Raw genomic sequence first — 22,843 nt, 5'->3', positions numbered from 1 at the left:
TTTAATTTATATTGTGGAAAGACTCACTTGTCAGCAGCGTGGCATATAGTGCCACATGTGTCCGCCATATCATCCACTAGAATGGCAACCCGGTCTTTTACATCCCCGACCAGCACCATCCTGTCCACCTCATTGGCTTTTTTCCGTTCTTTGTGAATTAGTGCAAATTCAACATTTAGTCTGTCAGCAATAGAAGTTACTCTGCAAAAGAACAGACAATTTCCTTAAAACTATAAATGAAGCCACACAAAACATGCCTGAAAACAATATACAGCAGTAAGAAAAAAATGCTGGGCAATAGACAGTGGTGAGAGAGAAAGAAAAATAATATCCAAAGTAACAGCCGAAAAGGGAATAGTGTCCAGTTACACTTCTATGTTGAGGTTTATTGTCTCATTGAATGTAAGGAATTGCTAGGTTTCTAATACCAGAATAATAGTACCTCTTAGCACCACCAGCATCTGGAGACACAATGATACAATTCTTCCATTCGGGAATGTTCTCTTTAATCCACTGGAGTACTGCAGGTTCAGCATACAGGTTATCCACAGGTATGTCAAAGAAACCCTATAGAACGTGAAATACGACATTTAGTACATCTGGGAGAACAAAAAAACTAGATGGAGAGATGGAGTACAGATGTAAATGTGTTGCAAGAAAAAGCTTACAGTCTGCTCACTGAAGTGCTCCTAGTGAAATTATATATGACAAGTAAATTCCAGGAAACGGATTCACTAAAGAGGGTAACATTCCTTCGTAATTCATAAGGCCTCTTCCACACTAGCGTTAAGTTTCACGTCAAGGTGCAATGCGTGAAAAACTGATCTTTTTGGCTGCGTTTTTGTTCCATTTTTCCTTGGAGTAATTAGCGTTTTTGCGTTTTTCACGCGCGTGTTGTTAGCGTTTTTTTTTTTCGTTTTCGGCGCATTTTTCACGCGCGAGTCAATGGGAGAATCGAGCATTTTTCAAAGGGACCATGGTTTGGGATTAAAATGGGTTATTTAATTAAAAAATAATGTCTTCTGATAAGTTGCAAACATCTGCGATCTATTCTTCACTGTTCCCCGTGTATATTATCTCCCGACAAGTTAGCAGATGTGAAGAACAGTGAAGAATAGAATAAAACCAGTGAACACAGTGAAAACCGTGACCACAGGATCATTTAAGAGAAAAACACAGTGCAGAACACAGTGCAGAATAGATTACAGATGTTCGGCACATCTGCTTACTTGTCGGGAGATACGCGCGGAACGGTGCGGCCAAAATAGCATGTGAAGAACAATATATATGTGTGATGTATGGAAACATCTGCAATGTGTTCTTCACACATATATATTGTTCTTCACATACTATTTTGGGTGCACCGTTCCGCGCGTATCTCCCGACAAGTAAGCAGATGTGCCGAACATCTGTAATCTATTCTGCACTGTGTTCTGCACTGTGTTTTTCTCTTAAATGATCCTGTGGTCACGGTTTTCACTGTGTTCACTGGTTTTATTCTATTCTTCACTGTTCTTCACTGTGTTTTTTTAATTAAATGATCGTTCGCGAGCAGGGGAAATACTGTTATTCTGGTCACCTAGCAACCCTTACGTTTAAAACGCATTGCACTTGCAATGATTGCGAGTGCAATGCGTTCTTGATGCATCTCCATAGACTTGAATGGGGCGTGAAAATTGCGTGTGACTCGCAAAAATAGAGCATGCTGCGATTTTGACGCGCGTGCAAACGAACGCAAGCACGCGCGTGAAAAACAACGCTAATGAAGAAAGAGCCATTGAATACAATGGGACAGAGTGCAATGCAAGCTCTGCGCGTCAAATGCATGCGCAGAACTCGCGCGTGAAAAACGCCAGTGTAGAAGGGGCTTAAGTCTCTGGATCATTTCTATAGACTGAAAGCCTGGACCATAAATCTGTGAAGTAGCTGTTGGGCCATCAATAATGATCTATCAAGTTACAACAACAACTTATCGGCTGTCAATTTTTTTTTTCTCTTCTTAATGCCATGTTAAGGAAACCTACCAACTTTTAAGGATCTACAAGATAAAATGGTTACAATTTGCAAGGCAGGGTAAGAGCCTTTGAATTCCTTGGCTCACTATGTGGACAGAGAATCTAGGGTCTACTTCTACTAGGGGGGGGAGAGATTCACAGTTGGCCCCCTGCACTTCCCCTTTCCTCATTGGTCCTTTGGAACAGAATCTTTTAAAGAGAAGCCAATATAACCCAATTGTTTGATTAAAATTTTTAAGTACCTCACTTTTCCCCCCTTTTGGTATGTATAGTAGAGCCCTTAGATGGTGGTCCTTTAATGGTCTCCGGAAAGTAGATGACTAAAACTGGAAGGGAGTTTGTTCCACCATTTCAGGAATGTTTATTTATTCTGCTCCAGATCAGTTTACATGGAGATAACACTTCATATCTTTATACCTTTATAAAGATCCCATGACATTTGTACAGATGTCCTCAAATACAGTAAGCTTAGCACAACAATTGGGGGTCTGGGTACTATCTCTAGGCTCTGTCATAGAGCTCCCCTGCTGGATCAACCAACCATGAATAAAGTGGGAGACAGAAGTGGAAGTGGAGCACATAAGAGCGACAGGATGCAGCAGAAAGCTCTCCAGCACAAAGCTTTCCATCAATGCTGGTGGACCTGCCCTAGAAGTTGTTATTTTTGGATTTAAGTTTTCGGAAATGAGAGGCTTACTTGGGGTGGTGGATACCTGAAGTTCCTATATATATATACACACACACACACACACACACACACAAAATCACAGCTGGGTCTCTCCATTTTCTGGTGTCAAAGATGGCACATTCATGGAAGAAAAATTATTAGTATTTACTTGGTGAAGCTTTCTTGGATCATAATGAATGAGAAATTGGCAGCTACACTGCTGGACAGAGAAGGTGCTTTTCAGAACACGAGAGCGGATTGGTAGGAGTATGCTAGTACTAAAAAGTATCCTAAAAAGTATCCTAAAAAGTATAAGAAAATCCCTTTAAACAGTTACCCTGACCCCCTTTCATCCGATTATGGTTGGTCAGAAGCAAGATGGTCTTCTCTTATTGAATGGTCTTGTTTCGTATTGTAGTCTTTGCATAGTTAATTTGTACATGTACGATTTTTTGGGTACCTATGGGGAGGGTGGAGTGGACCAAGATTGTTTTCATACTGTGACGAGGGCCAAGACCCATATTGCCTTTCTCCATGGGGTTCGTAGCCTGAATTTATACTTTTATTTGTAATGTTGTACTTCAGTGTGACTGAACATGCAATTTCAAACAGAAATCAATGTTTCTGGCATTGTTTGACACCCATGCACTGTTACCGTTTAAAAAAGGCTAGTGAATTAAAGGAAATCTACCATCAAAAATTCATCATGATAAACGAGGGGCACTTATTCATACATCCAGGCACCGACTGTGGTAATCTTATATTTGTTATCCATGGCCTCCTTCCTTCTAACATCAACTTTTACAATTATGCAAATGAGACAGAAGGCTTCCTGGGAGTGTTACCAAAGCCCTCTGTGCTCAGTCTTTACAGGTTGTTATACTGTGCTGAAGCATTTTCACCCCCTCCCACTGTGTGCGCTGAAACTTTCTCTGCTGCACCAAAATTACACCTGGCAGAGGGGAGGGGTGACCAACAGCCTGCGAATCTACAATTAGGAGGTGCATTACTAACATTTCTCCCCCCCCCCCCCCCAAAAAGCCCTTCAGGCTCATAAACAGATCTTTAAAAGTTGATTTTAAAAGGAAGGGGTCCATGGAAAACAAATATATTGTAAACGGATTACCACAATTGTGGTGCGTGGATCTAGTAGTAGGGGTCCCTGGTTTATTGTGATGGTAATATTTTTTATTTAATTACAGAGCTTCTACTTTCACCCTTACATAACAGATACCTGTATCTGAGAGGCATGGAGATCCATTGTGATTATGTGATCAGCTCCCGCAACAGAAAGCATGTTTGCCACCAGCTTGGCAGATATCGGCGCACGACTCTAAAGAACACAGATAATGAGCAACATTAAAAAAATGAAACATTTATACAGGAGTGGTTATAACACGTTTTACAATTGAGAAGTGAAAGGTCTAGTATGCATGAAAAATATTTAAATCAGCCACATCACTGCAGACTGTAAGGGAATGTGAGGATCTGGTTTATCATTTTAAAAAATCCTGCAAATGGACTCTTTATTTTAGTTTTGTAATCTAATAGCACTTTTTGTGATAATGGTCAAACTGTATATACACGAATACATCTCTGTACCAAGCAAGTGATTTTCAATGTACAAAAATGCTGTCCTATAGAATAATTCCATCAACTGATTTTATGGGAAAAAACTGTGCTGCATAATATAAAAGCAGTTAACCTGTCTGAAAAATCCATAAAATTGAGCCCTCATGCACATGTCCAGATTATTCCCAATGTCTTAAGATCTATATTTGCAATCTGTAAATGTGGGTCTGCAAATACGGATCTAAAAGACACTGGTATGCAACCGTATGCGATTTGTAACCACAAAAACAAAAATACATCTGATGCTCCGCAAACCCTTGCCAGACTATGCCCTCCTACCTGCAGGTCTCCCAGGGAACCATCTGCAAGTACAGGTCATATATGGCTCACCACTTGTGTGTGCCAGATGCCACCTGTATTTTTAACTTTTCTATAGACTTCTATGAGGCTGAACAGGTCCAGATCTGGAACCACCATACGGTGCAGAGGGAGATACGGAACTAATTTAGAGAGCCGTATATTACATTATAGTCTATACGGCAGCGTTCCAGGTTTGTGTATTTGCGGCTAACACACGGTCCAAAACATCTGAACATCTGGACGTGTGCATGAGGCAGAGTTTGTATAACTATTGAGACTTGTAGCAAACAAATTATGTAAAGGATGAGGAAAAACAAAATGAAAAAAAACTTATATGCTCTTTACTGTAACAAGTGCATATTGTAAATAGGAAATGTGCATGTTGCCTTCATCATTTGCTTTATTGCTCTCATTCCAAAAATACATGTATTGTGGCAATATCAAAACACATGAAGAAAAACCAAAAAAACTAAACAAAAAAAAAAAAAACAAAGCTACAGCTTTATCAAACCCAAACAGTGTGGTGCACAAACAGGTCGTTTTCATATCGGAATATATATTTTAAATTATATTGAATAAACCTGGTGTACACCAGCCGGACTAACTTTTCCATCCACTTTCCAAAAGTGACCTATGGATACGGTGGGGAAGAGATCTCTCCTTATGGAGACTGCCAAATAAGGCTGCGTTGCAGGTATGGAGACTTTTAGGCATTGACACAACACTCCTTTTAGCATCTTGAAAAACTTAACAGTGCCTCTTCATCCCACTTACAATCATGCATGACTTTAAAGAAGCCAAATGACATGAAAGTGGATTAAAGCCAAACCAGTATATCTATGCAAGAAGGAACAGATTCCCAACTGTAGACAGCGCAGTTTTGTTTTATTTTAACCCCTTAGGGTGAAGACACACATGGCGTTTTTAGGCCGTTCTTAGTTAGTGCGTTTTCAGATGGGTGTTTTACCGCTGATCGCCGCCGGCAAAGGTAACGGCGGCTTCAAAAAGAACGCGGCGCGCGGGTGCCGCCATCTTTCCGTGGATCGGCGCTCCCCGTGACGTCATCGGGGAGCGGCGATCCGTTCTCATGGTAGCTTCGGGTCTCACGAAGACCCGGAGCTACTTCGGGTTAACCCATTCATTACAATGTGCTGTCAGCACATTGTAATGTATGAGTAGTAAAATCCCCATATACTGCCATACTGTAGTATGGCAGTATATGATAGGATCGTACAGACACCCTAGGGTTAAAGTACCCTAGGGAGTCTGAAAAATAGTAAAAATAAAAAAATTATAATAAAAAACCTAAAAATTCAAATCACCCCCCTTTCCCTAGAATTGATATAAATATAAACAGTAAAAATCATAAACACATTCGGTATTGCCGCGTCCAAAAAGGCCTGATCTATCAAAATATAATAACGTTTTTTCACTGCGTTTAACCCTGTAACGGAAAATCGTGCCCAAAGTCGAAAATGGCACTTTTTTGCCATTTAAAAAATTTTTTAAAATTCTATAAAAAGTGATCAAAAGGTCGTACAGTCCTAAAAATGATAACATTGTAAACGTCATCAAAATCCGCAAAAAAACGACACCACCCACAGCTCCGTACACCAAAGTATGAAAAGGTTATTAGCGCCAGAAGATGGCAAAATCCCCCCCAAAAAATTTTGTACAGGAGGTTAATTTTTTTTAAATGTATGAAAACATTATAAAACCTATACAAATTTGGTATCCCCGCAATCATACCGACCCAAAGAATAAAGTAGACATGTCATTCGGGGTGCACAGTGAAAACCGTGAAATCCAAGCCCACAAGAATACGGCACAAATGAGTTTTTTTTTACCAATTTCACTGCATTTGGAATTTTTTTTCCCGCTTCCCGGTGCACGACATGGAATATTAAATACCACCATTTTGAAGTGTAATTTGTGACGCAGAAAATCAGCCATCACACAGCTCTGTACATGGAAAAATACAAAAGTTAGATTTTTGAATGTGGGGAGTGAGAAATGAAAAACGCTAAATTGAAAAAGGGCCGCGGCGGGAAGGGGTTAATAGGTATTGTTTTCTTTATCCCATCCAGGAAAACATTTGCACTCTCTGCTGCTGCTGTAATATTAGGAATTTACCCACTGTGGGGACTAAAAGGATCTTATTTTCACATACATGTCTATTAAGCAACACCCTTCTTTTCACTAAAAATTGTTGCATTCCCATGAATTAACTTTGTTATATTTCTTGGCACCAGAGAAGGAGTGTCCAGCTTGGCCAAACCCCACCATCTACTTCTCTCCATGTCCCATGCCTCTTCTCAGCTTACCATGTGTCCAAGGTAACATCACTGGTCCTTTACCCTCTTTACATTAGCAAGCTGTACACCATGCATACATCTGACCACATGAAATCACAGCAGTCTCAATGGACTTTTACACCCCCTCCCCCCCCCCCCCATGGACTTTTATTTCTCTTCATCCTGATGTGATTTCATGTAACCAGATACATACATGAGGTAGATGTTGCAGATGTAATATGATTTCAGAAGATATCCATCCTGGGTCACATGACTAAGTGCCCAATGGTGTTACGGAGCTCTTGCTCTCTCAATGTTCCATTCAACAGAATATCATAGCACTCAGACCTGTCAGTCAGGAACAAGGAGGAAGGGCAATGCAAGTACATTTTAATATGCATGACTTTTGCATATGAATTTTGTAACATTGAAACCATGGAAAGTGTTTAATAAAGTATTTATATTTAATGGTTAATTTGCATGTCAGGTTCACTTTAACTACAGTTGTTGGTCGATGTATGGTGCAAGTAGAAAGCCATCAGACAGGGGAAATAGAAAAAAAAAAAAATAATAATTTACTGAAGGTTGAGCTCCAACTTGATAAGCTAAGCTTGTAAAAAGGACAGGTGTGTATATGCTGGGCGCTTGGCAGTTTTACAGCAATACGTCAGTGCAATGTTTTCCTGGTAACCCGAGAACATGATAGACTTGTATCAGAAACATTAATTACACCACAGGTTGCGCACATATGGCTCTGTAATACAGGCGGTCCCCTACTTAAGGACACCAGACTTACAGACAACCCATAGTTACAGACAGACCCCTCTGACCTCTGGTGAAGCTTTCTGAATGCTTTACTATAGTCCCAGATTGCAATAATCATCTGTAAGGTGTCTAATGAAGCTTTATTGATAATCTTTGGTCCCATTACAGCAAAAAATGATTAAACTCCAATTTTCACTGGGGCAATTTTTTTGTCTGGATCTACAATTATAAAATATACAGTTTCGACATACAAATTCAACTTAAGATCAAACCTCCGGACCCCATCTTGTACGTTACCCGGGAACTGCCTGTATAGGTATGGATATTCTGTGTGATTTCATTAAAAAAAATTCATGTTTAAAAAGGGATACTAAATTAAAATACTGTGTTCATTTTAGAACTTCTTAGGGAAAAGCATCACACATTTTGCATGTTAATATGCAAACAAAAAAAAAAAAAACTCCTGGTAGCAAACCATAGTAAAAATTTAAAAAGTGATTCTAAACGCAGGTTTTTAAAACATGGCTACAGCACGGTTTTCGTAAGAAAAACTTTAAAATGTTTCTGCTATGGCAATGAAAGTGCACCCCCCCATATTAGTTAATTAAGCGATTACATAAAAAAAAAAAAAAAAAAAAAAAAAAAAAAATTACATTCCTTTAACATGTTACTTTTTTTTTTTACCAAAGCGAAGTTACAGGTTCCCACGAGCACTCCCTCTTATTTGGGAGAATATTTGTGCAGCTTAGAGATGGAGAGAAAGATGAATGGGTTATTGTCTTGTAGAGAGGACTCTGAGAAATAACCCACTCCATGCTACAGGTACATCCTTCTTATGGCATAACTGTGCGACTAGTCCCATTCATCGGGAGAAGAGAAAGTTATAAAATATCACTAAACTGTAGCTTACAGCTGTGTATGCACTGTATATAACAAGTGCCATGTGTAAATATTACATACAGTACACTCCCTTTGTGTGTTAGACTCCATTAATTTGCAAAGTCTATGTACAATTAGTGTCTGCAGTATAGACAGTGGGCCCTTCCACAGCTTTTGATCACCAAGGAATATAATTATGTACGAAAAAAAAAAATAAAAATTGTAGCTCCTGCCAGAGGCTGTGCGTGTCAGATTAGTTTTTCCCCAACTCAGAGCTTCACACTCACTACTTGCAGCCACCACAAGAGGGAACTCCAAGCTAACCATTGCTCCTTGGCTGCATCACTTTAAATGGGAGAAGATGCTCAAAAGTGTGAAATAATGGGTGGGCCAAGACCAATCAGGAGCATTTAAAAATATGTGGATAGATTTGCTTTACGGAAGATTAATATAGAAATCAATGCCATATATTACTTTGACTAGTGGAGATGGAAGAGGTTTATCCCCAGGGGTTTTGACAAAGTGAAGCTGTTAAATTATTTTCCCCCATTACAACCAGCGTTCAGGCTGTGTGTAGTGGATGTGAATTAGCTTCAGGTATGAACCAGTGTTTGCAGTGGTTTAGAAAAACAAGCTTGTGTGTCCGTGTTTAGTGACAGTCAGCACCATCAGCTTGAATTGTGATAGCATCCTATAAGCAACTGCATATAGTGTGGCCAAAACAGTCAGTAGATTGACACAGCAAGCAGGCAGCTACCCGATAACCCATGATTTTGCTAATAAAATAAGGTACCAGCCAGCGTGTTTTCAGTGTTTGAGGACAACTATGTGCAAGTCCTGTTCCTGCACAAGTTTGCTTTGCCCAAACACCAGGGAGTAGAAACCATGTGTAGGAGCCCATAGAAATACATGGGGATCTAGGCTAGCTGATGGCAAACCATGGCTTGCGCACTTCCAAAAACAATGCCCATGTACAGGGAACCCTAGAGGCTTTATCTTTAATGCCCTTCAGGTTAAAATATAGCAGTGAAGGCGAACCTTTTAGATACAGCGTGCCAAACTACAACCAAAACACACATCTATGTTGCACAGTGCCAACATGACAATTTGAGCCTTAACCTATTGATCTCTGCTGTATCACAAGTTTCAAATCGTATTGGCGTCCTGAGAATACCAATACAATAGAATTCAGGAGGCATTTGGACTGTAGCTTCCCTTTAAGGTCCCCTGAAGAGGAAAAATAAGGGGACCCAAAGCAGGAGCTCCAACGATAATCCATCTATGTGCACAGCTTCTCACTCCTCCTGGCAGCCAAGTAGATGTCACTTTAAAAAAGCACTGAGCATGGCAGGTCCTGGGCTGTCTTGGACTGCAGGAGGAAGGCTCGAGTCCCATCTGGCAAATTCTGTGCTGGGTGCCCACAGACAGGACTCCGAGTGCCACCCATGCCATAGGTTCGCCACCACTGTAATATTGTATAATAAGGTAGTATGAGCAATCTTCCAAAACAAATAAAGTCTACATAACGGAACTAGGCAAATAATTTATAGGTAGTACCTTTGGAAGGGCTTGGAGGAAGTTAACACTACAGATCCATGCAAAGATACAATTTCTTTGGGCAGGTCTATTCCCTGGGAAGTCTAAGCAATCTTGCAGTCCGAGAAGTGGGTAGGCAACATTTTCTCTCCAAATGTTATTTAAACATTTCTTTAGACCGAGTACTACAACAATATTTACCTTCGTTAAAAAAAAAAAAAGGGACCTTGAAAATGTCTGGTTTCTTTAAACAGCAGGAAATGACTTGACCAAACATTACTTAAAGTAGTCAGTAAACATCCCATAAACTGCTTATTTGGGCAGTGATCTCCTGCCATAATTTGTACTTCCTGCCACCGTCTTTATACTGTACCAAGGGGTGGGGGTTGGCTTAACAAGTACAATGGGTTTTTCTACATTGCCATCTCTTCTGTCACCTACTGCAAAAATGCAATTTCCTGGCAGGTCCTCCCACATGTGGCAAATGCTGGAAAACAGAGTAACACCCTATTACAGACATTATTTTGGTCCCATACATTTCTATGGTTATACTGTACAGCAAAACTAGAAAAAAAAGTTATATTTTGTGGCTTGGTCTTACAGCTGTAATACAATGCGTGGGAAATACAGAAAAAAAGGTGGCCATTACCCATTAAAGTGAATGGAGACCATGTATGCCAAACAAGAAAAAAAAAACGTAACGTAAAAACACTTGTGTACATGGGACCTAAAGCAATAATCAGAGGGGATCTAGATATGTATAAAATTTAGCTCTACACATACTTTGCACTGGCTGTATTATGCCACTGGACTGCAATTGTGTTCACCACCAGTGGGCTCCATGTCTGCAATAAATGCAACAATTCTTTTGTAATCGTTGACATGTTAAACATAAAAACACTGCATGGATCCCAGAGGATGTGAATAAGCACTCAAACGAGAGGCAAGACATGTAATGGAAAGTGTAACTAATCCATTTCCCAAGTGGTAATGTGACTCTCATTCGTAATGACTAACTAGCTAATGGAACCCAAATATCTAAAAATACTTTACAATAACGTACTTCATGTTACATCACATGTAAGATATCAAGGGACAAAACCAGGAGAAAGTCCACACTCAAGGAATCCTTTGGTTTTACACAAGACAATGATATCTGGTCCCTAGAAGGTCTAAAGATCAGGTAAATACAACTCAGATGCACAACTCCACTGAGCAAATTCTACCATGTCATTATTTTACTAAAAATAGAAGAGTCATGAGTGGAAAACCAAGTACCTGTCCATGAATCAATAGCTTTAAGGACAACCTTTATCAGGAATACTGTGAAGTCATCATTTTCTCATACCACCTGTCTTTTCAGCTAACATTGTAGAAATTGTTGTCCTGTTTGTGAACACAAGAACACAGTGCACTTTCAGCTGCCGGAATAAGACTGATGCTGTGACTTTGCTTCCTCTCCCTCCAGGAGATCTTCCAGTCTGATGGTTCCAATGGTCCTTGGTGCCTGCAGACCACAAGATCCACTGCACTTCTATGAAATCTTGCGAGAGAAGACCGACAAAGATGTATGAGAGAAGGTTTGGGACAGTTATAGATGTAGATGAAGTGCAATGGGGGAGGAGGTTGTGCAAATAAAACACTGGAGCTCTGTTCATGCCCCTTGAAGCACTTTGGCCACATTATCATTTATTGAAACATTTGTGGGGTTAATGAACATTGTCCAGGCATACTTTTGTATCCATTTTTCAGTCTTTTAATGACTTCTCTGTTTGGGAGGCTGGAAAACCATAACAGATTCCATTTGAAATCTAAACGCTCTTAACTACATGAATGTTTATGTATGGATTCTTCCTATTTTTTAATTTTTAAATATCCCATCACTTAGTATATGCACCCGTGTTCACGTGCTCCCAGCTCCTGCTAGCATTTGCGATCAGAAAAACTACAACAGACAGCAATTGTCTTAATAAAAGCATTATTTATCTGTATTAACTTCTCAGACAGCAGCAGAATACATATTTATGATGGAGAGGTCACCAGATGTTGCCAAATCAACGGAAGGGAGCAGGCTCAAAAAGATAGTGCGGGCATGCATACTAATAAGTCTGAGACTTGAAGCCTGCGACTCATTAATATATTTTTAAAAGTTTGTTTTTAGGCGCATCCTGTAGTTTTGAAGACCTGTTTGAACATCAGTCATCAAGAAATTCTGATGTTAGATGTCCTCTAAAAGAGCTATAAAATTTAAAAGACACTGAGCTGTACTTCTGGTTAATTGTATTATTCCAATTCATGTGATGTTAAGGATCTATGGTTAAGTCAACAAAATCTAGTTAAAACTAGCAAAAGTGGTCCAGTCGGTTTTGCCTAGTCCTAGAGATAAGAAAAAAAAACTGGATTCTAATCAGATTCGAATTATTACCAAGACACTGTGTACCCAGACGCAGCACAGCATGTCAATTTATGCAGGGAAAACAGTTATAGCTCTTAATTTGAGCATTTACTGTCAGGGTCCCCACACTGGCTCTCTTCACTTGACAGGAAGTGAAATTAATCGTTAACTTGGTGACGCTTATTAGACATTCAGCTGTTCCCTTCATGTACTTTATATACAGAAATACACTGCTAAAGAAAAATAAAATAAATAAAGGGAGCACTCCTAGATATGAATTAATTAAATACCCTCATTGAATATTTTGTTCTGAACAAAGCGGAATGTGTCAACAACAAAAATCAATGAGGCCTGGAATTGGAGTCACCCACAAAATTAAACTGGTAAAGTATTTTGTGTAGCCTCCATGTGCCTGTATGACTTCTCTACAACGCCTCGGCGTGCTCTTGAGGAGGTTGCAGATGGTCTACTCAAGGATCTCCTCCCAGACCTGGACTTAACCCCTTAAGAACGCAGCCAGTTTGTATGTTAAGGCTCAGCCCCTTTTTTTTTTTTTTTAACACCAACTTATCTAACCAATTTAGAGATGGCTTTCTCGTAACATTGTAGTTTATATTAATTTTCAAAAATTTTGCTGATTGCTCAGTTTTTTTTTGGGGGGGGGGGGGGGGGGGTAAAAATTCTTCATTTTAGTAAAAAAAAAAAAAAATATTGGTAGAAAACTTTTGCCAATTGTCTTTCCATTTCCATAGCTTTTATGTTACGTTTGATTTTTTTTAAACTATTAAATAGATGGGAGGGAGAGGTAGGGGGGTAATGGTGATTGTGCAACAGTACCTACTGGTCAGATCACTCATATCTCTCCAACACCAGAGGTTAAGCATCCACCAATTCCTGGACAGTCTGTGGTGCAACGCGATGCTGGTGGATGGAGCGACACTTGATGTCCCAGATGTGGTCAATTAGATTCAGGTCTGGGGAACGAGCGGCAAGTCCATAGCTCCAATGCCTTCATCTTCTAGAAACTGAGGACACTCCAGCCACATGAGGTATAGGATTGTTCTGCATTAGGAGGAACCCAGGGCCAACTGCACTAACATATTGTCTCTAAAGGGGTCTGTGGATCTCATCTCGGTACCTAATGGCAGTCAGGCTACCTCTGGCAAGAAATGCCACCCCCGCACCATTACTGACCCGCGGCCAAACTGGTCAGGCTGAAGGATGTTGCAGGCAGGCGTCTCCAAACTGTCACATGTGCTCAGTACGAATCGGATTTCATCTGCAGAGCACAGGGCATCAGTGGCGAGTTAGCACCAATTCTGGTGTTCTCTGGCAAATGCCAAGCATCCTGCACAGTGTTGGGCTATGAGCACAATCCCCATCTGTGGACGTTGTGTCCTTATACCATCCTCATGGAGTTCGTTTCTGCAGACACATGCACATTTGTGGCTGCTGGGGGTCATTTTGCAGGGCTCCAACAGTGTACCTGCTTGCACAAAAGCAGAGGTAGTGAACATGCTGCTGGTTTGTTATACTCTGACAGCCCCCTCCACATCTCCTGGTGTACTGGCCTGACTAGTGGCATCGACTCCAGCCTCTGAAAACTATGCTGACAGACACTGCAAACCTTCTTGCCACAGCTCGCATTGCTGTGCCATCCTGGATGAGCTTCCTGAGCCACTTCTATGGGTTGTAGAGTCAGTCTCATTCTACCACGAGTGTGAAAGCACCACCAGCATTCAAAATTGACCTGCTCATCAGCCAGAAAGCATAGCTACTAAGGAGTAGTAGGTGGTCCCCACCTGCAGAACCACTCTTGTCTATTCTATTTGCAGAACAGCAAGTGAAAATGATAGGAAACCACACTGATTGTCAAAGTGAACAATTACCCAGGAGTTTTATTTACTTGAGTTGTATTGGGTTTTAGTGTTCACTTTATGTAATTTGTCTCGCTTGGTAAACTTCTCAAAAAAAATAAAATTTGGAAAAATTGCAGAGGTCAGCATAGCATGAAGACAACATATGAACTGAACCAAATTACATAAGAAGGGGGAAGGAAAGAAAGAGCTAATTAATTTCAATAAGGAGAGCCATGAAGGAAAGGGGAAAACCCCAAAACATATATACCTTATCTTTTTTGTCCTGTCGAGCATATGGAAAACATGGAATGACAGCTGTAACTCTCGATGAAGATGCAATCTTGCAGGCGTTTATCATGATCAGCAGCTCCATCAGGTTGTCATTGATCTCTCCACAGCCACTCTGTACGATATATACATCTTCCCCTCTTACACTTTCACCAATCTCTACACTACAAGAAAAGAATGTTAAAAACAATGAGGTTATAAGGAGTCTGAAGTACGCATCACTTTTCTCAAACCTCACAGCATACATGACCTGATGACTAAGACTAATATTACTGGTAATAAAGAGAAACTACCTCTACTTAAACGTAAAACAGTCGGAATTGTATACAAAACAGCGCTTTATGTACAGCAAATAACAATTTGGCCTAAAAATAAATTTAAAGAGCAGCAAGTAAACTGGTTTAAGGATATCACTTTAGGAGGCCATTTGGAAATTTATATATAAAGCTCTTAAACTATATTTATTATTCTGATTGAAACAGATTGATAAATAAGGTTTCATTTTGGCACACGAGGTTAAAGTCTGCAGCCGATTCGCATCTAAGGCCAAGTTCATACCAGTGTTCCACAGATTCTGTTACGAGTGTAAAGAAAAATATATAGTACTGTAGCCTGCATCTTTTCCCTGAAGTAAATTCTGTAAGTTCCATTGAAGTCTAAATGGAACATGGAAGAGTCATAGGCAATTTTACTCTTCAAAAAAGTGAATGCGGGAAAGTTGGTAGATTTCTCTTCTTTCCTTTTTTCCTGTCCATGAGCTACAGTTCACTGCCCCCATTGAAGATCATGTGACCAGAGCAGTTGCTCCTGTTCAGGCCGTTGATGCTCCGTTCACATGACCTTCTACAGTGGCCACCATCAACAGCAGTGAGGAACCCTAGGCATCTGCACTCCCGCGAACAATGCAACCAGAAGGATCAGTCTGTTACAGGGGACCAATACAGTCAGTCTCCTACAGCATTCATACAGAGTGCTGTGCCAGCAGGTGGATCCCTTGTCGTCACAGATATGTCACAGGGATTCCCTAAGCACAGGGGTGAGATTTATGCAGAGAAGGTAAGATGTTTATGCCCTTTGTCTGTATACAGATCACTGATCGCAGTGATCCTATGGGATGTTACCATAAGGTCACAGTTATATGTGATCTGTGTAAAAGAACAGCAGAGGACACAAAAATAAACAAATTCCAAAACATAAATACATTTTTTAAATAGAATTAACTGGCAAATACCATTAGTTTTTTTAATAAGCCGTAAAGTTGTATAAACCTGTGTCAATCCATCATCAATTTTCAGGTTCAGAGATGCATAGGGGGTGCTGAGCTAGTCATTGTTTAAATGCAGATCTCAATTTTTAAAAAAAAAAAAAAAAAAAAAAAGTGTATATCTCCAGTTTGGTTTCACGTAAAGCCACAATCCTGATATTACACCTGAATTGTCCAAGTGCCATGGTTCAGGAGATTTGACCGCTTTAAAAAATGGAACTTGTCACTACATTTGCACATATACATCCAGTGACAGGTTCCTATAGAGCCCTATTAACGGACTGACACCCTTTTATCTAAAAATGGTTTTACTTACATCCACGCAAATCACCTTTTATTTTATATTAAATGGAATCAGGGGTCATTTACTGCCAGCCCCTCACATCTACTACTCCTCATGCCTTATGCCTCCTTGACAGAGTTCCTGTCATGTGACCAGAGTGACGTCTCAGGTACTTAATTATTATTCTTAATAATAGCAAACTGTATCCCATGCTTGTATTGGACCACAGTAAGTCACAGCAGGCTCCATGGGCTTCTATTACTCTCCTTTCTTGCATGGAGGCTGCTGTGATCACATACATGGTGTACAGTTTGCCATTGTTAGAAGGCTGAAGGACCTGCAATGATGTCACTGGGTCACAGGCCATGACTGTAACAAGGACCATGTTAAAAAAAAAAAATAAAATTTCACACAATATTTCCCATCTGTACATAGAGCTTTATGTGTTTGCAGTTGAATATTAGCAGACAGTCCACAAGTACAAGGAGGCAGGGCAGTAATTTGAAGAGACACAGCAGTCAGTCAGAATAAGGGGGCATGGTTCAATTTCAGCCTGAGAGAGGAGTCAAACACCAGACATGAGTAACAAAAGCTAATTTGCATATCAGAAAAACCTCTGTAATTAAGGTATAGTGCCTCACTGGCAGCTAATTTTAGGTGATATGGGGAAGACTTGTAACCTTTTATCAGCAGGCATTGTTACTCAGGGTGGTCAAAGTCTGGTGACAGGTCTTCTTTAAAGTTGTAGCACAAGACATGTGCAAAAAGGAAATATATAGCTGTATGGCAGTCGTGAAGGTGTTAAAAAGGTTGTCAGAAGATTAAATGTTATCCACAGTTAGCAGGATGGGGGTATAACATGCTAATCAGTGTAAGTTGATCACTAGTGAGGTCCCCTCTCTCCAAATGAGAAGTGGAACTGGTTGACTGAGCTAGAGATGCCAAAGAGCAGCAAGGCATTTGATTGTCCGCCTACTGCGTGCTGGCTTTTTGTAAGTTATGGTCCAAAGGGTTACATATCCTAAAACCAGCGTTTGACCAACTTTACAATAGTTAACATTTAACTCATGCACAGCATGAAATATCGATGCTGACAATACTATTTATTCGCAATATTTTTTTGCAAGACAAAATGAACACTTTTCTCTTGAGGTTTTTGCATCATCTGTCACTCAAATACACATTATGTAACCGCCTGCTTACCGACGGTTGTTTTCAATGAAAAATGTCAATGTTTTCCTGTACCAATACAGAATGACAATTTTAGTACTACCCTGTTTACACCACTTTATTTATAACTACTGTGTCAAGTGAAAACAGACCATCATGCACAACTTCATGACGGGATAATAAATCCAAAGCAAATATTACACAAGCGCGCTTCTTCAGTAGCCAAAGGTTCTCAGTTTGGCAATTCAGATGCCGGTAACAGCAAGAAGAATATGACGACACCAGACTGGTTGAATGGTACTTTATGTCAGGAAAGAGATACCAATCTAGGACATTAAACATCTTCCCCACGGTTCTAAAGTAGAAATCTACTATTGTAAACAGTCCCTTGTACCTAGGTCAGAGGGCAGCGTCCAGCCTTAGGGCTATTTATCTTGACCTTAGCCAGGTATGTGTAAGATACAACAAACAGGCACACTTTTTTCATCTTGGCTCAGGACAGCTTGTATAAAGTTCAACAGGTACAACTCATATTCATTTGTGTGTCATACACACCAATTATAGAAGATCTGGAAAAGTCGGGTGGTCAGTATGGCTCTACCTCCGTAGAAGAGACCATAACCACACAAGGAAAGGTCTCAGAACTTTATGAAAGCAACAAGACATTGCATGTATACATTCATTCCGTTTGTCAAAAAGCAAAGTGAAAAAGTTGACCAGATTAGTTTTCCAAAGTATGACACCTATATACAGGCAGTTCCCGGGTTACGTACGAGGTTCTGTAGGTTTGTTCTCAAGTTGAATTGGATTTTAAAAATGTTGGATTGTCGTAAAAATCATGGATTAACAAAGCTTAATTGCAGACACCATTGATAATTATTATATCCCAAGGCTAAAGTACAGTAAATTACTAAAATCCTGAGGTCCGTTTGTAATTAGGGGTTGTCTGTAAATCGAGTGCTCCAAGTCGGGGACCACCTGTACAACTATTTGGTTTGTAGGTTAAGAAATTGTCAATTTCTAAAAAGTTTTCTGCCTAGGCTGCAGAGTCCGGGACCATTTTGCCAGGTATTGATTGTTGGGGGAGGGTTCAGAGGATAAACAGGATATAATGGCTTCAGATATATGAACAGTTTATTGGCCTTTTTTTAATTTAACTGGTATAGGAGACAGTAATTATACTAGGTAATTTTATTCACAATGATGTAAACTGGGGTCATGTGTGTATCTTTCAGTAGCTATATGTACGGCATTCACTGTGAAGTACAACCTTTAATCAAAAGATATATAAAAAATACATTTTCCATGGCGTCCCCCATGACGGCCCCAACTGGAGGATGACCCTTGACCTCTGTAGGGACAGGAAGCAGAGAGGTTAAATGCCCCTCCCCCGCAGCCACACTCCAGTGGCTTCCTGTCCCTACACAGGGCAGGGAGTAGAGGAAAATTCTCTACTCGCTTCCCATTAGTTGGGACAGTGAGGGGGGAGCACCATGGCGCGGGACCCATCCCTTACCCAGCTCAGTTCCGGGCCTCGATCGGGTCGCGGCCCTTTCCTCTGCCCATCAGGAACTGCGTCTTCCCAGGCTCTGCCTGCAGCTCCTGGAGCCTTGGACACCCGGAACACACGATCTTCGCGCTCCCGCGCACTTCCGGCCGGCCCCGGCGTCGACTTCCAGTGGAGTGACGAAACCGGATGTGACGTCAAAGCCGAAGCTGGACCCGGAAGCAGGATCGCGGGGTGTTAAGTTTAAATAGCTCTAGCGTGGTAATCGCGTTGATCTGAGGTCTAATCTTCATCTTCATGTTTGTGTATTCTGACATGGGCCACATTTACTTTATAGACCCTGGTGGATCTCTCCTGGCTTACCTGTACCAGGTAAAATCCTACCCTTTAACCATTGCAGTGCTGATCTCCAGGCCTTCAATTGTTATTGTTACATTCTAGGCTGGCTGGTTACTAGTGTCCCTCTAGGAGCATGGAACCCTGCAATTTGGAGGCCTCAGGTTTGGACCTCATATCCCCACCTACTGTGAGTAGGGGTTAAAGGGATAGGGTGGTGGGTCACCCGCATGTCCCATTTATAGCACTTCCTTATTTGGGCTCTCCTCTCCTCGATAGGAGCAATACTCCTCTGAAAGGAAGAAAACGGCTCATAAAAAATGCAACACGTGTTTTGAAAAACTGCCGAGTGCATAAAAATAGAAACCTGTGTGCAAAAAAATGCCTGGATATTTGCTCTGTGAGGAAAGGACCTCATTCATGGATGAGATGCACAGTTTTATCCAGGAGGAAGTCCGATCGTCTGTTTCATCATCCTTGGCTGCCTTTAGCCCTCAGGAGCCACCTCAAAAGCGACAGGATAGTGGATTCATCTTCAGACCCGCTTCAGACTCTGAAGAAGCTACGGTCAGAGATTTTTTGGAGTTTGATACATCCACCTCCACCTCTTAAAAGCTGTAAGAGATACCTTGACAATAGAGGAGGTAGAAGAGATGCAAGCCATTCAGGATGAACTCTTCGGTCTGCTTAAAGTTAAGAAGAGGCGTGTATTCCCAGTTAACACATTCAAAGATGTGATTCTGGAAGAATGGAGGGATCCGGAAAATAAAATTTCTTTATCCAAAAGAATTTAGGAACTGCCTTTCCTTTGATGAAGAGGAGGCCAGACTATGGAACTCAGCTTCTAAGATGGACATCCAGGTCACCAAGAAGACTGACTTGCCTTTTGAGGATGCTACCCAGTTGAAGGACCCACTGGATAGAAAGGCTGATGGCCTGTTGAAAAAGAGCTGGGAGTGTTCCATGCTGAACCTAAAGTCCAACATCGCTACAACGTCTGTAGCTCGCACCCGGTTCCACTGGGTAATGGAGTTGGAGAAGCATGTAAGAGATGGAACCCCAAGGGACAGATTGCTTAATACCTTCTCAACCCTGAAGGCAGCCACAGCTTTCATCGCGGACGCCTCAGCGGAAGGGGTGAGGATTAGTGTCAAGGAAGGAGCTCTTTCCAACTCTGTGAGAAGATCCCTCTTTTTCCGTCAGTGGAGTGGAGACTTCAGGTTTAAGGCTATATTCACACTGCCGTTGCCCGCCCGTACCGTACCGTACCGGGCAACGGCAGTGTACGGGGAGAGGAGGAGGAGGTGAGCGCAGCTCACCCCCGCCCCTCTCCATAGCAACCTATGGCGCACGGCGCCGTATTACGGGGAAAGATAGGACAGGTCCTATCTTTCTCCCGGGTACGGAACGGTACGGTGCCGCACGTGTGTGGCACCGTACCGCTCCCGTAGGGTGCCGTGCGCCCATAGGAGTGTATGGGGGACGTATATCGGCCGTATATACGTCGGCCGTATATACGTCCCCCATACGTTCGTGTGAATGTAGCCTAAGTCTAAATTGTGCAGCATCCCATTCGAGGGAGAGTACGTGTTTGGACCCGAATTGGAACCATAATGGAAAAGGCGGCGGATAAGAAGGGCTTCCCAGAATCCAGAAGCAAAAATCTGGATCTCCTGGCACTCTCAAGCAAGATTTTTGCCTGGGCAGAAGACAATCTTTAATCCCTCTCCTCCATTCACCTCAAGGGGGAAGAAAATCTCACGGCAGACTTCCTCAGTCAGAGGAAAAAAAAAAACCAAAAAAAAAAAAAAAAAACCCCACAACCTATCAGAACGAGTGGTGTCTGAACGAGGACATCTTCCTCCAGTTAATAAAGAGGTGGGGACATCCGTCAATAGACCCGTTTGCCTCCAGCAAGAACGCGAAGCTCCCGCGTTTCTTCTCTTCAGCCAAAGGGACGCATTCAGCAGTCCTGGGGGGGGGGGGGCTGTTACTGTATGCCTTTCCCCCAATACCTCTCGTGTCCCGAGTCAATCTGCAGGCTCTACAGCTCGCTGCATGGATCCTGAAAGGAAGATCCTAACAGCCCAGGGGCTATCCGACAAGGTAATCTCCACAATGAAAGCCAGTCGCAAGGTGGTCACCCACAGAATTTACTCCAGAATATGGATGAAATTTGTGTCCTTTTGCGGCTCAGATCCTTCTAACCAGTTGTCTCCTAACATATCGCAGATACTGGATTTCCTGCAAGCAGGATTTGATAAAGGGCTGAAGACAAGTTCGCTCAAGGTCCAGGTGTCGGCCCTTAGCGCTTTCTTTGATACCTCCTTGGCGGAGCACAAGTGGATCCAGAGGTTTGTGAAAGCTACTTCCAGATTAAGGCCTTGCTTAAAACAAAACATCCCAAACTGGGATCTGTCTCTGGTGTTGAATCACCTGACGGGGCCTCCATTTGAGTCTGTAGAGGATACTGACCTTAGAAGCCTAACCCTTAAGCTGACCTTCCTTATAGCCATAACCTCAGCTAGACGGCTAGGGGAGATTCAAGCTCTCTCTCCCTCAGAGAGCCCTATCTTAGAGTTCTGGAAGATAGAGTAATTCTAGATAAGACTTTCACACCCAAGGTGTCTTCCAGTTTTCACCGCAATCAAGAAATTGTGTTACCTTCTTTTTTTCCAGAACCCAAAGAACAGTAAGGAGTCAGCATGGCATACTCTGGATGTGAGGAGATGTCTTCTCCACTACCTGGACATCTCTAGACCTTGGAGAAAGGACAGCAACATCCTCCTGCAGTACACGGGGGAAGAACAAGGGGAAAAAAAGCTTCCAAGGTGTCTATTGCCCGTTGGATCCAAACTACCATAAAAGCGGCATATGATGCCGAAAATATGGACATTCCAGGGACAACCAGGGGGGGTGGCAGCCTCATGGGCTGAAAAACGTGGGGCTTCTCTAGTAGATATCTGTAAAGCAGCTACCTGGTCTAGCCAGTTAACATTCGCTAGACACTACAGATTAGATGTCCAAAGTGCCAGGGACCAGGCCTTCGGTAGGTAGGTAGTTGTCTCCCCCCTAGAAGTACTGGTAATCTGGTACATCTCCAGTTGGGTCCGTCATGGGGGACGCCATGGAAAAGGAGAATTATTCTCACCGTTAATTCAGTTTCCATTAGTCCACCATGACGGCCCATATATTTTTCCCGTCCCCTTTTGCTTTATAAGACAGAGTAGTCTTAGTTTTGTTATTATTTAACCTGTTGTGTCTGTGTGTGACTATAACATACAATAAATGGGTTGCATCCACAGCCGGTGTAGTTATTTGGTAGCCACTGGAGTGTGGATGCGGGGGAGGGGCATTTAACCTCTCTTCTTCCTGTCCCTACAGAGGTCAAGGGTCATCCTCCAGTTGGGACCGTCATGGTGGACTAATGGAAACCGAATTAACGGTGAGAATAATTCTCCTTTTCTACACATTTGTTTTTCATAATTGAACAGACTTAACCCGGTGAAGCCATTTATGCCACACTCAACACCCAGCTTTCCCAGACCCTCTGCATTTTTCTCTTGTGTAGCATATTGAAGACCTACCACATCACACCGACAGTTTCAGCACATTTGATTGAGTACCAGTACCAAAACATAAGGACTTGGCTG

The 22,843-nt window shown here is 41.7% G+C and overlaps 1 protein-coding gene across 1 annotated transcript in view; it reads right to left on the bottom strand.

Moving 5' to 3' along the window:
- PRPS2 (phosphoribosyl pyrophosphate synthetase 2) overlaps positions 1–22,843 on the bottom strand; it is a 39,455-nt gene that overhangs the window by 2,462 nt on the left and 14,150 nt on the right. Inside the window, exons 2-5 of the mRNA XM_072135952.1 lie at positions 14,611–14,794; positions 3,917–4,015; positions 443–567; positions 28–201 (exon numbers count right to left, since the gene is read on the bottom strand). Of these exons, the coding sequence (XP_071992053.1) occupies positions 28–201; positions 443–567; positions 3,917–4,015; positions 14,611–14,794 (582 nt within the window). The remainder of the gene's footprint in view (positions 1–27; positions 202–442; positions 568–3,916; positions 4,016–14,610; positions 14,795–22,843) is intronic.

The sequence above is a fragment of the Engystomops pustulosus genome, chromosome 2, assembly GCF_040894005.1.
Source record: "Engystomops pustulosus chromosome 2, aEngPut4.maternal, whole genome shotgun sequence".
Taxonomy (NCBI): Eukaryota; Metazoa; Chordata; class Amphibia; order Anura; family Leptodactylidae; genus Engystomops; species Engystomops pustulosus.
This window is presented reverse-complemented; position numbering and strand designations above follow the sequence as displayed.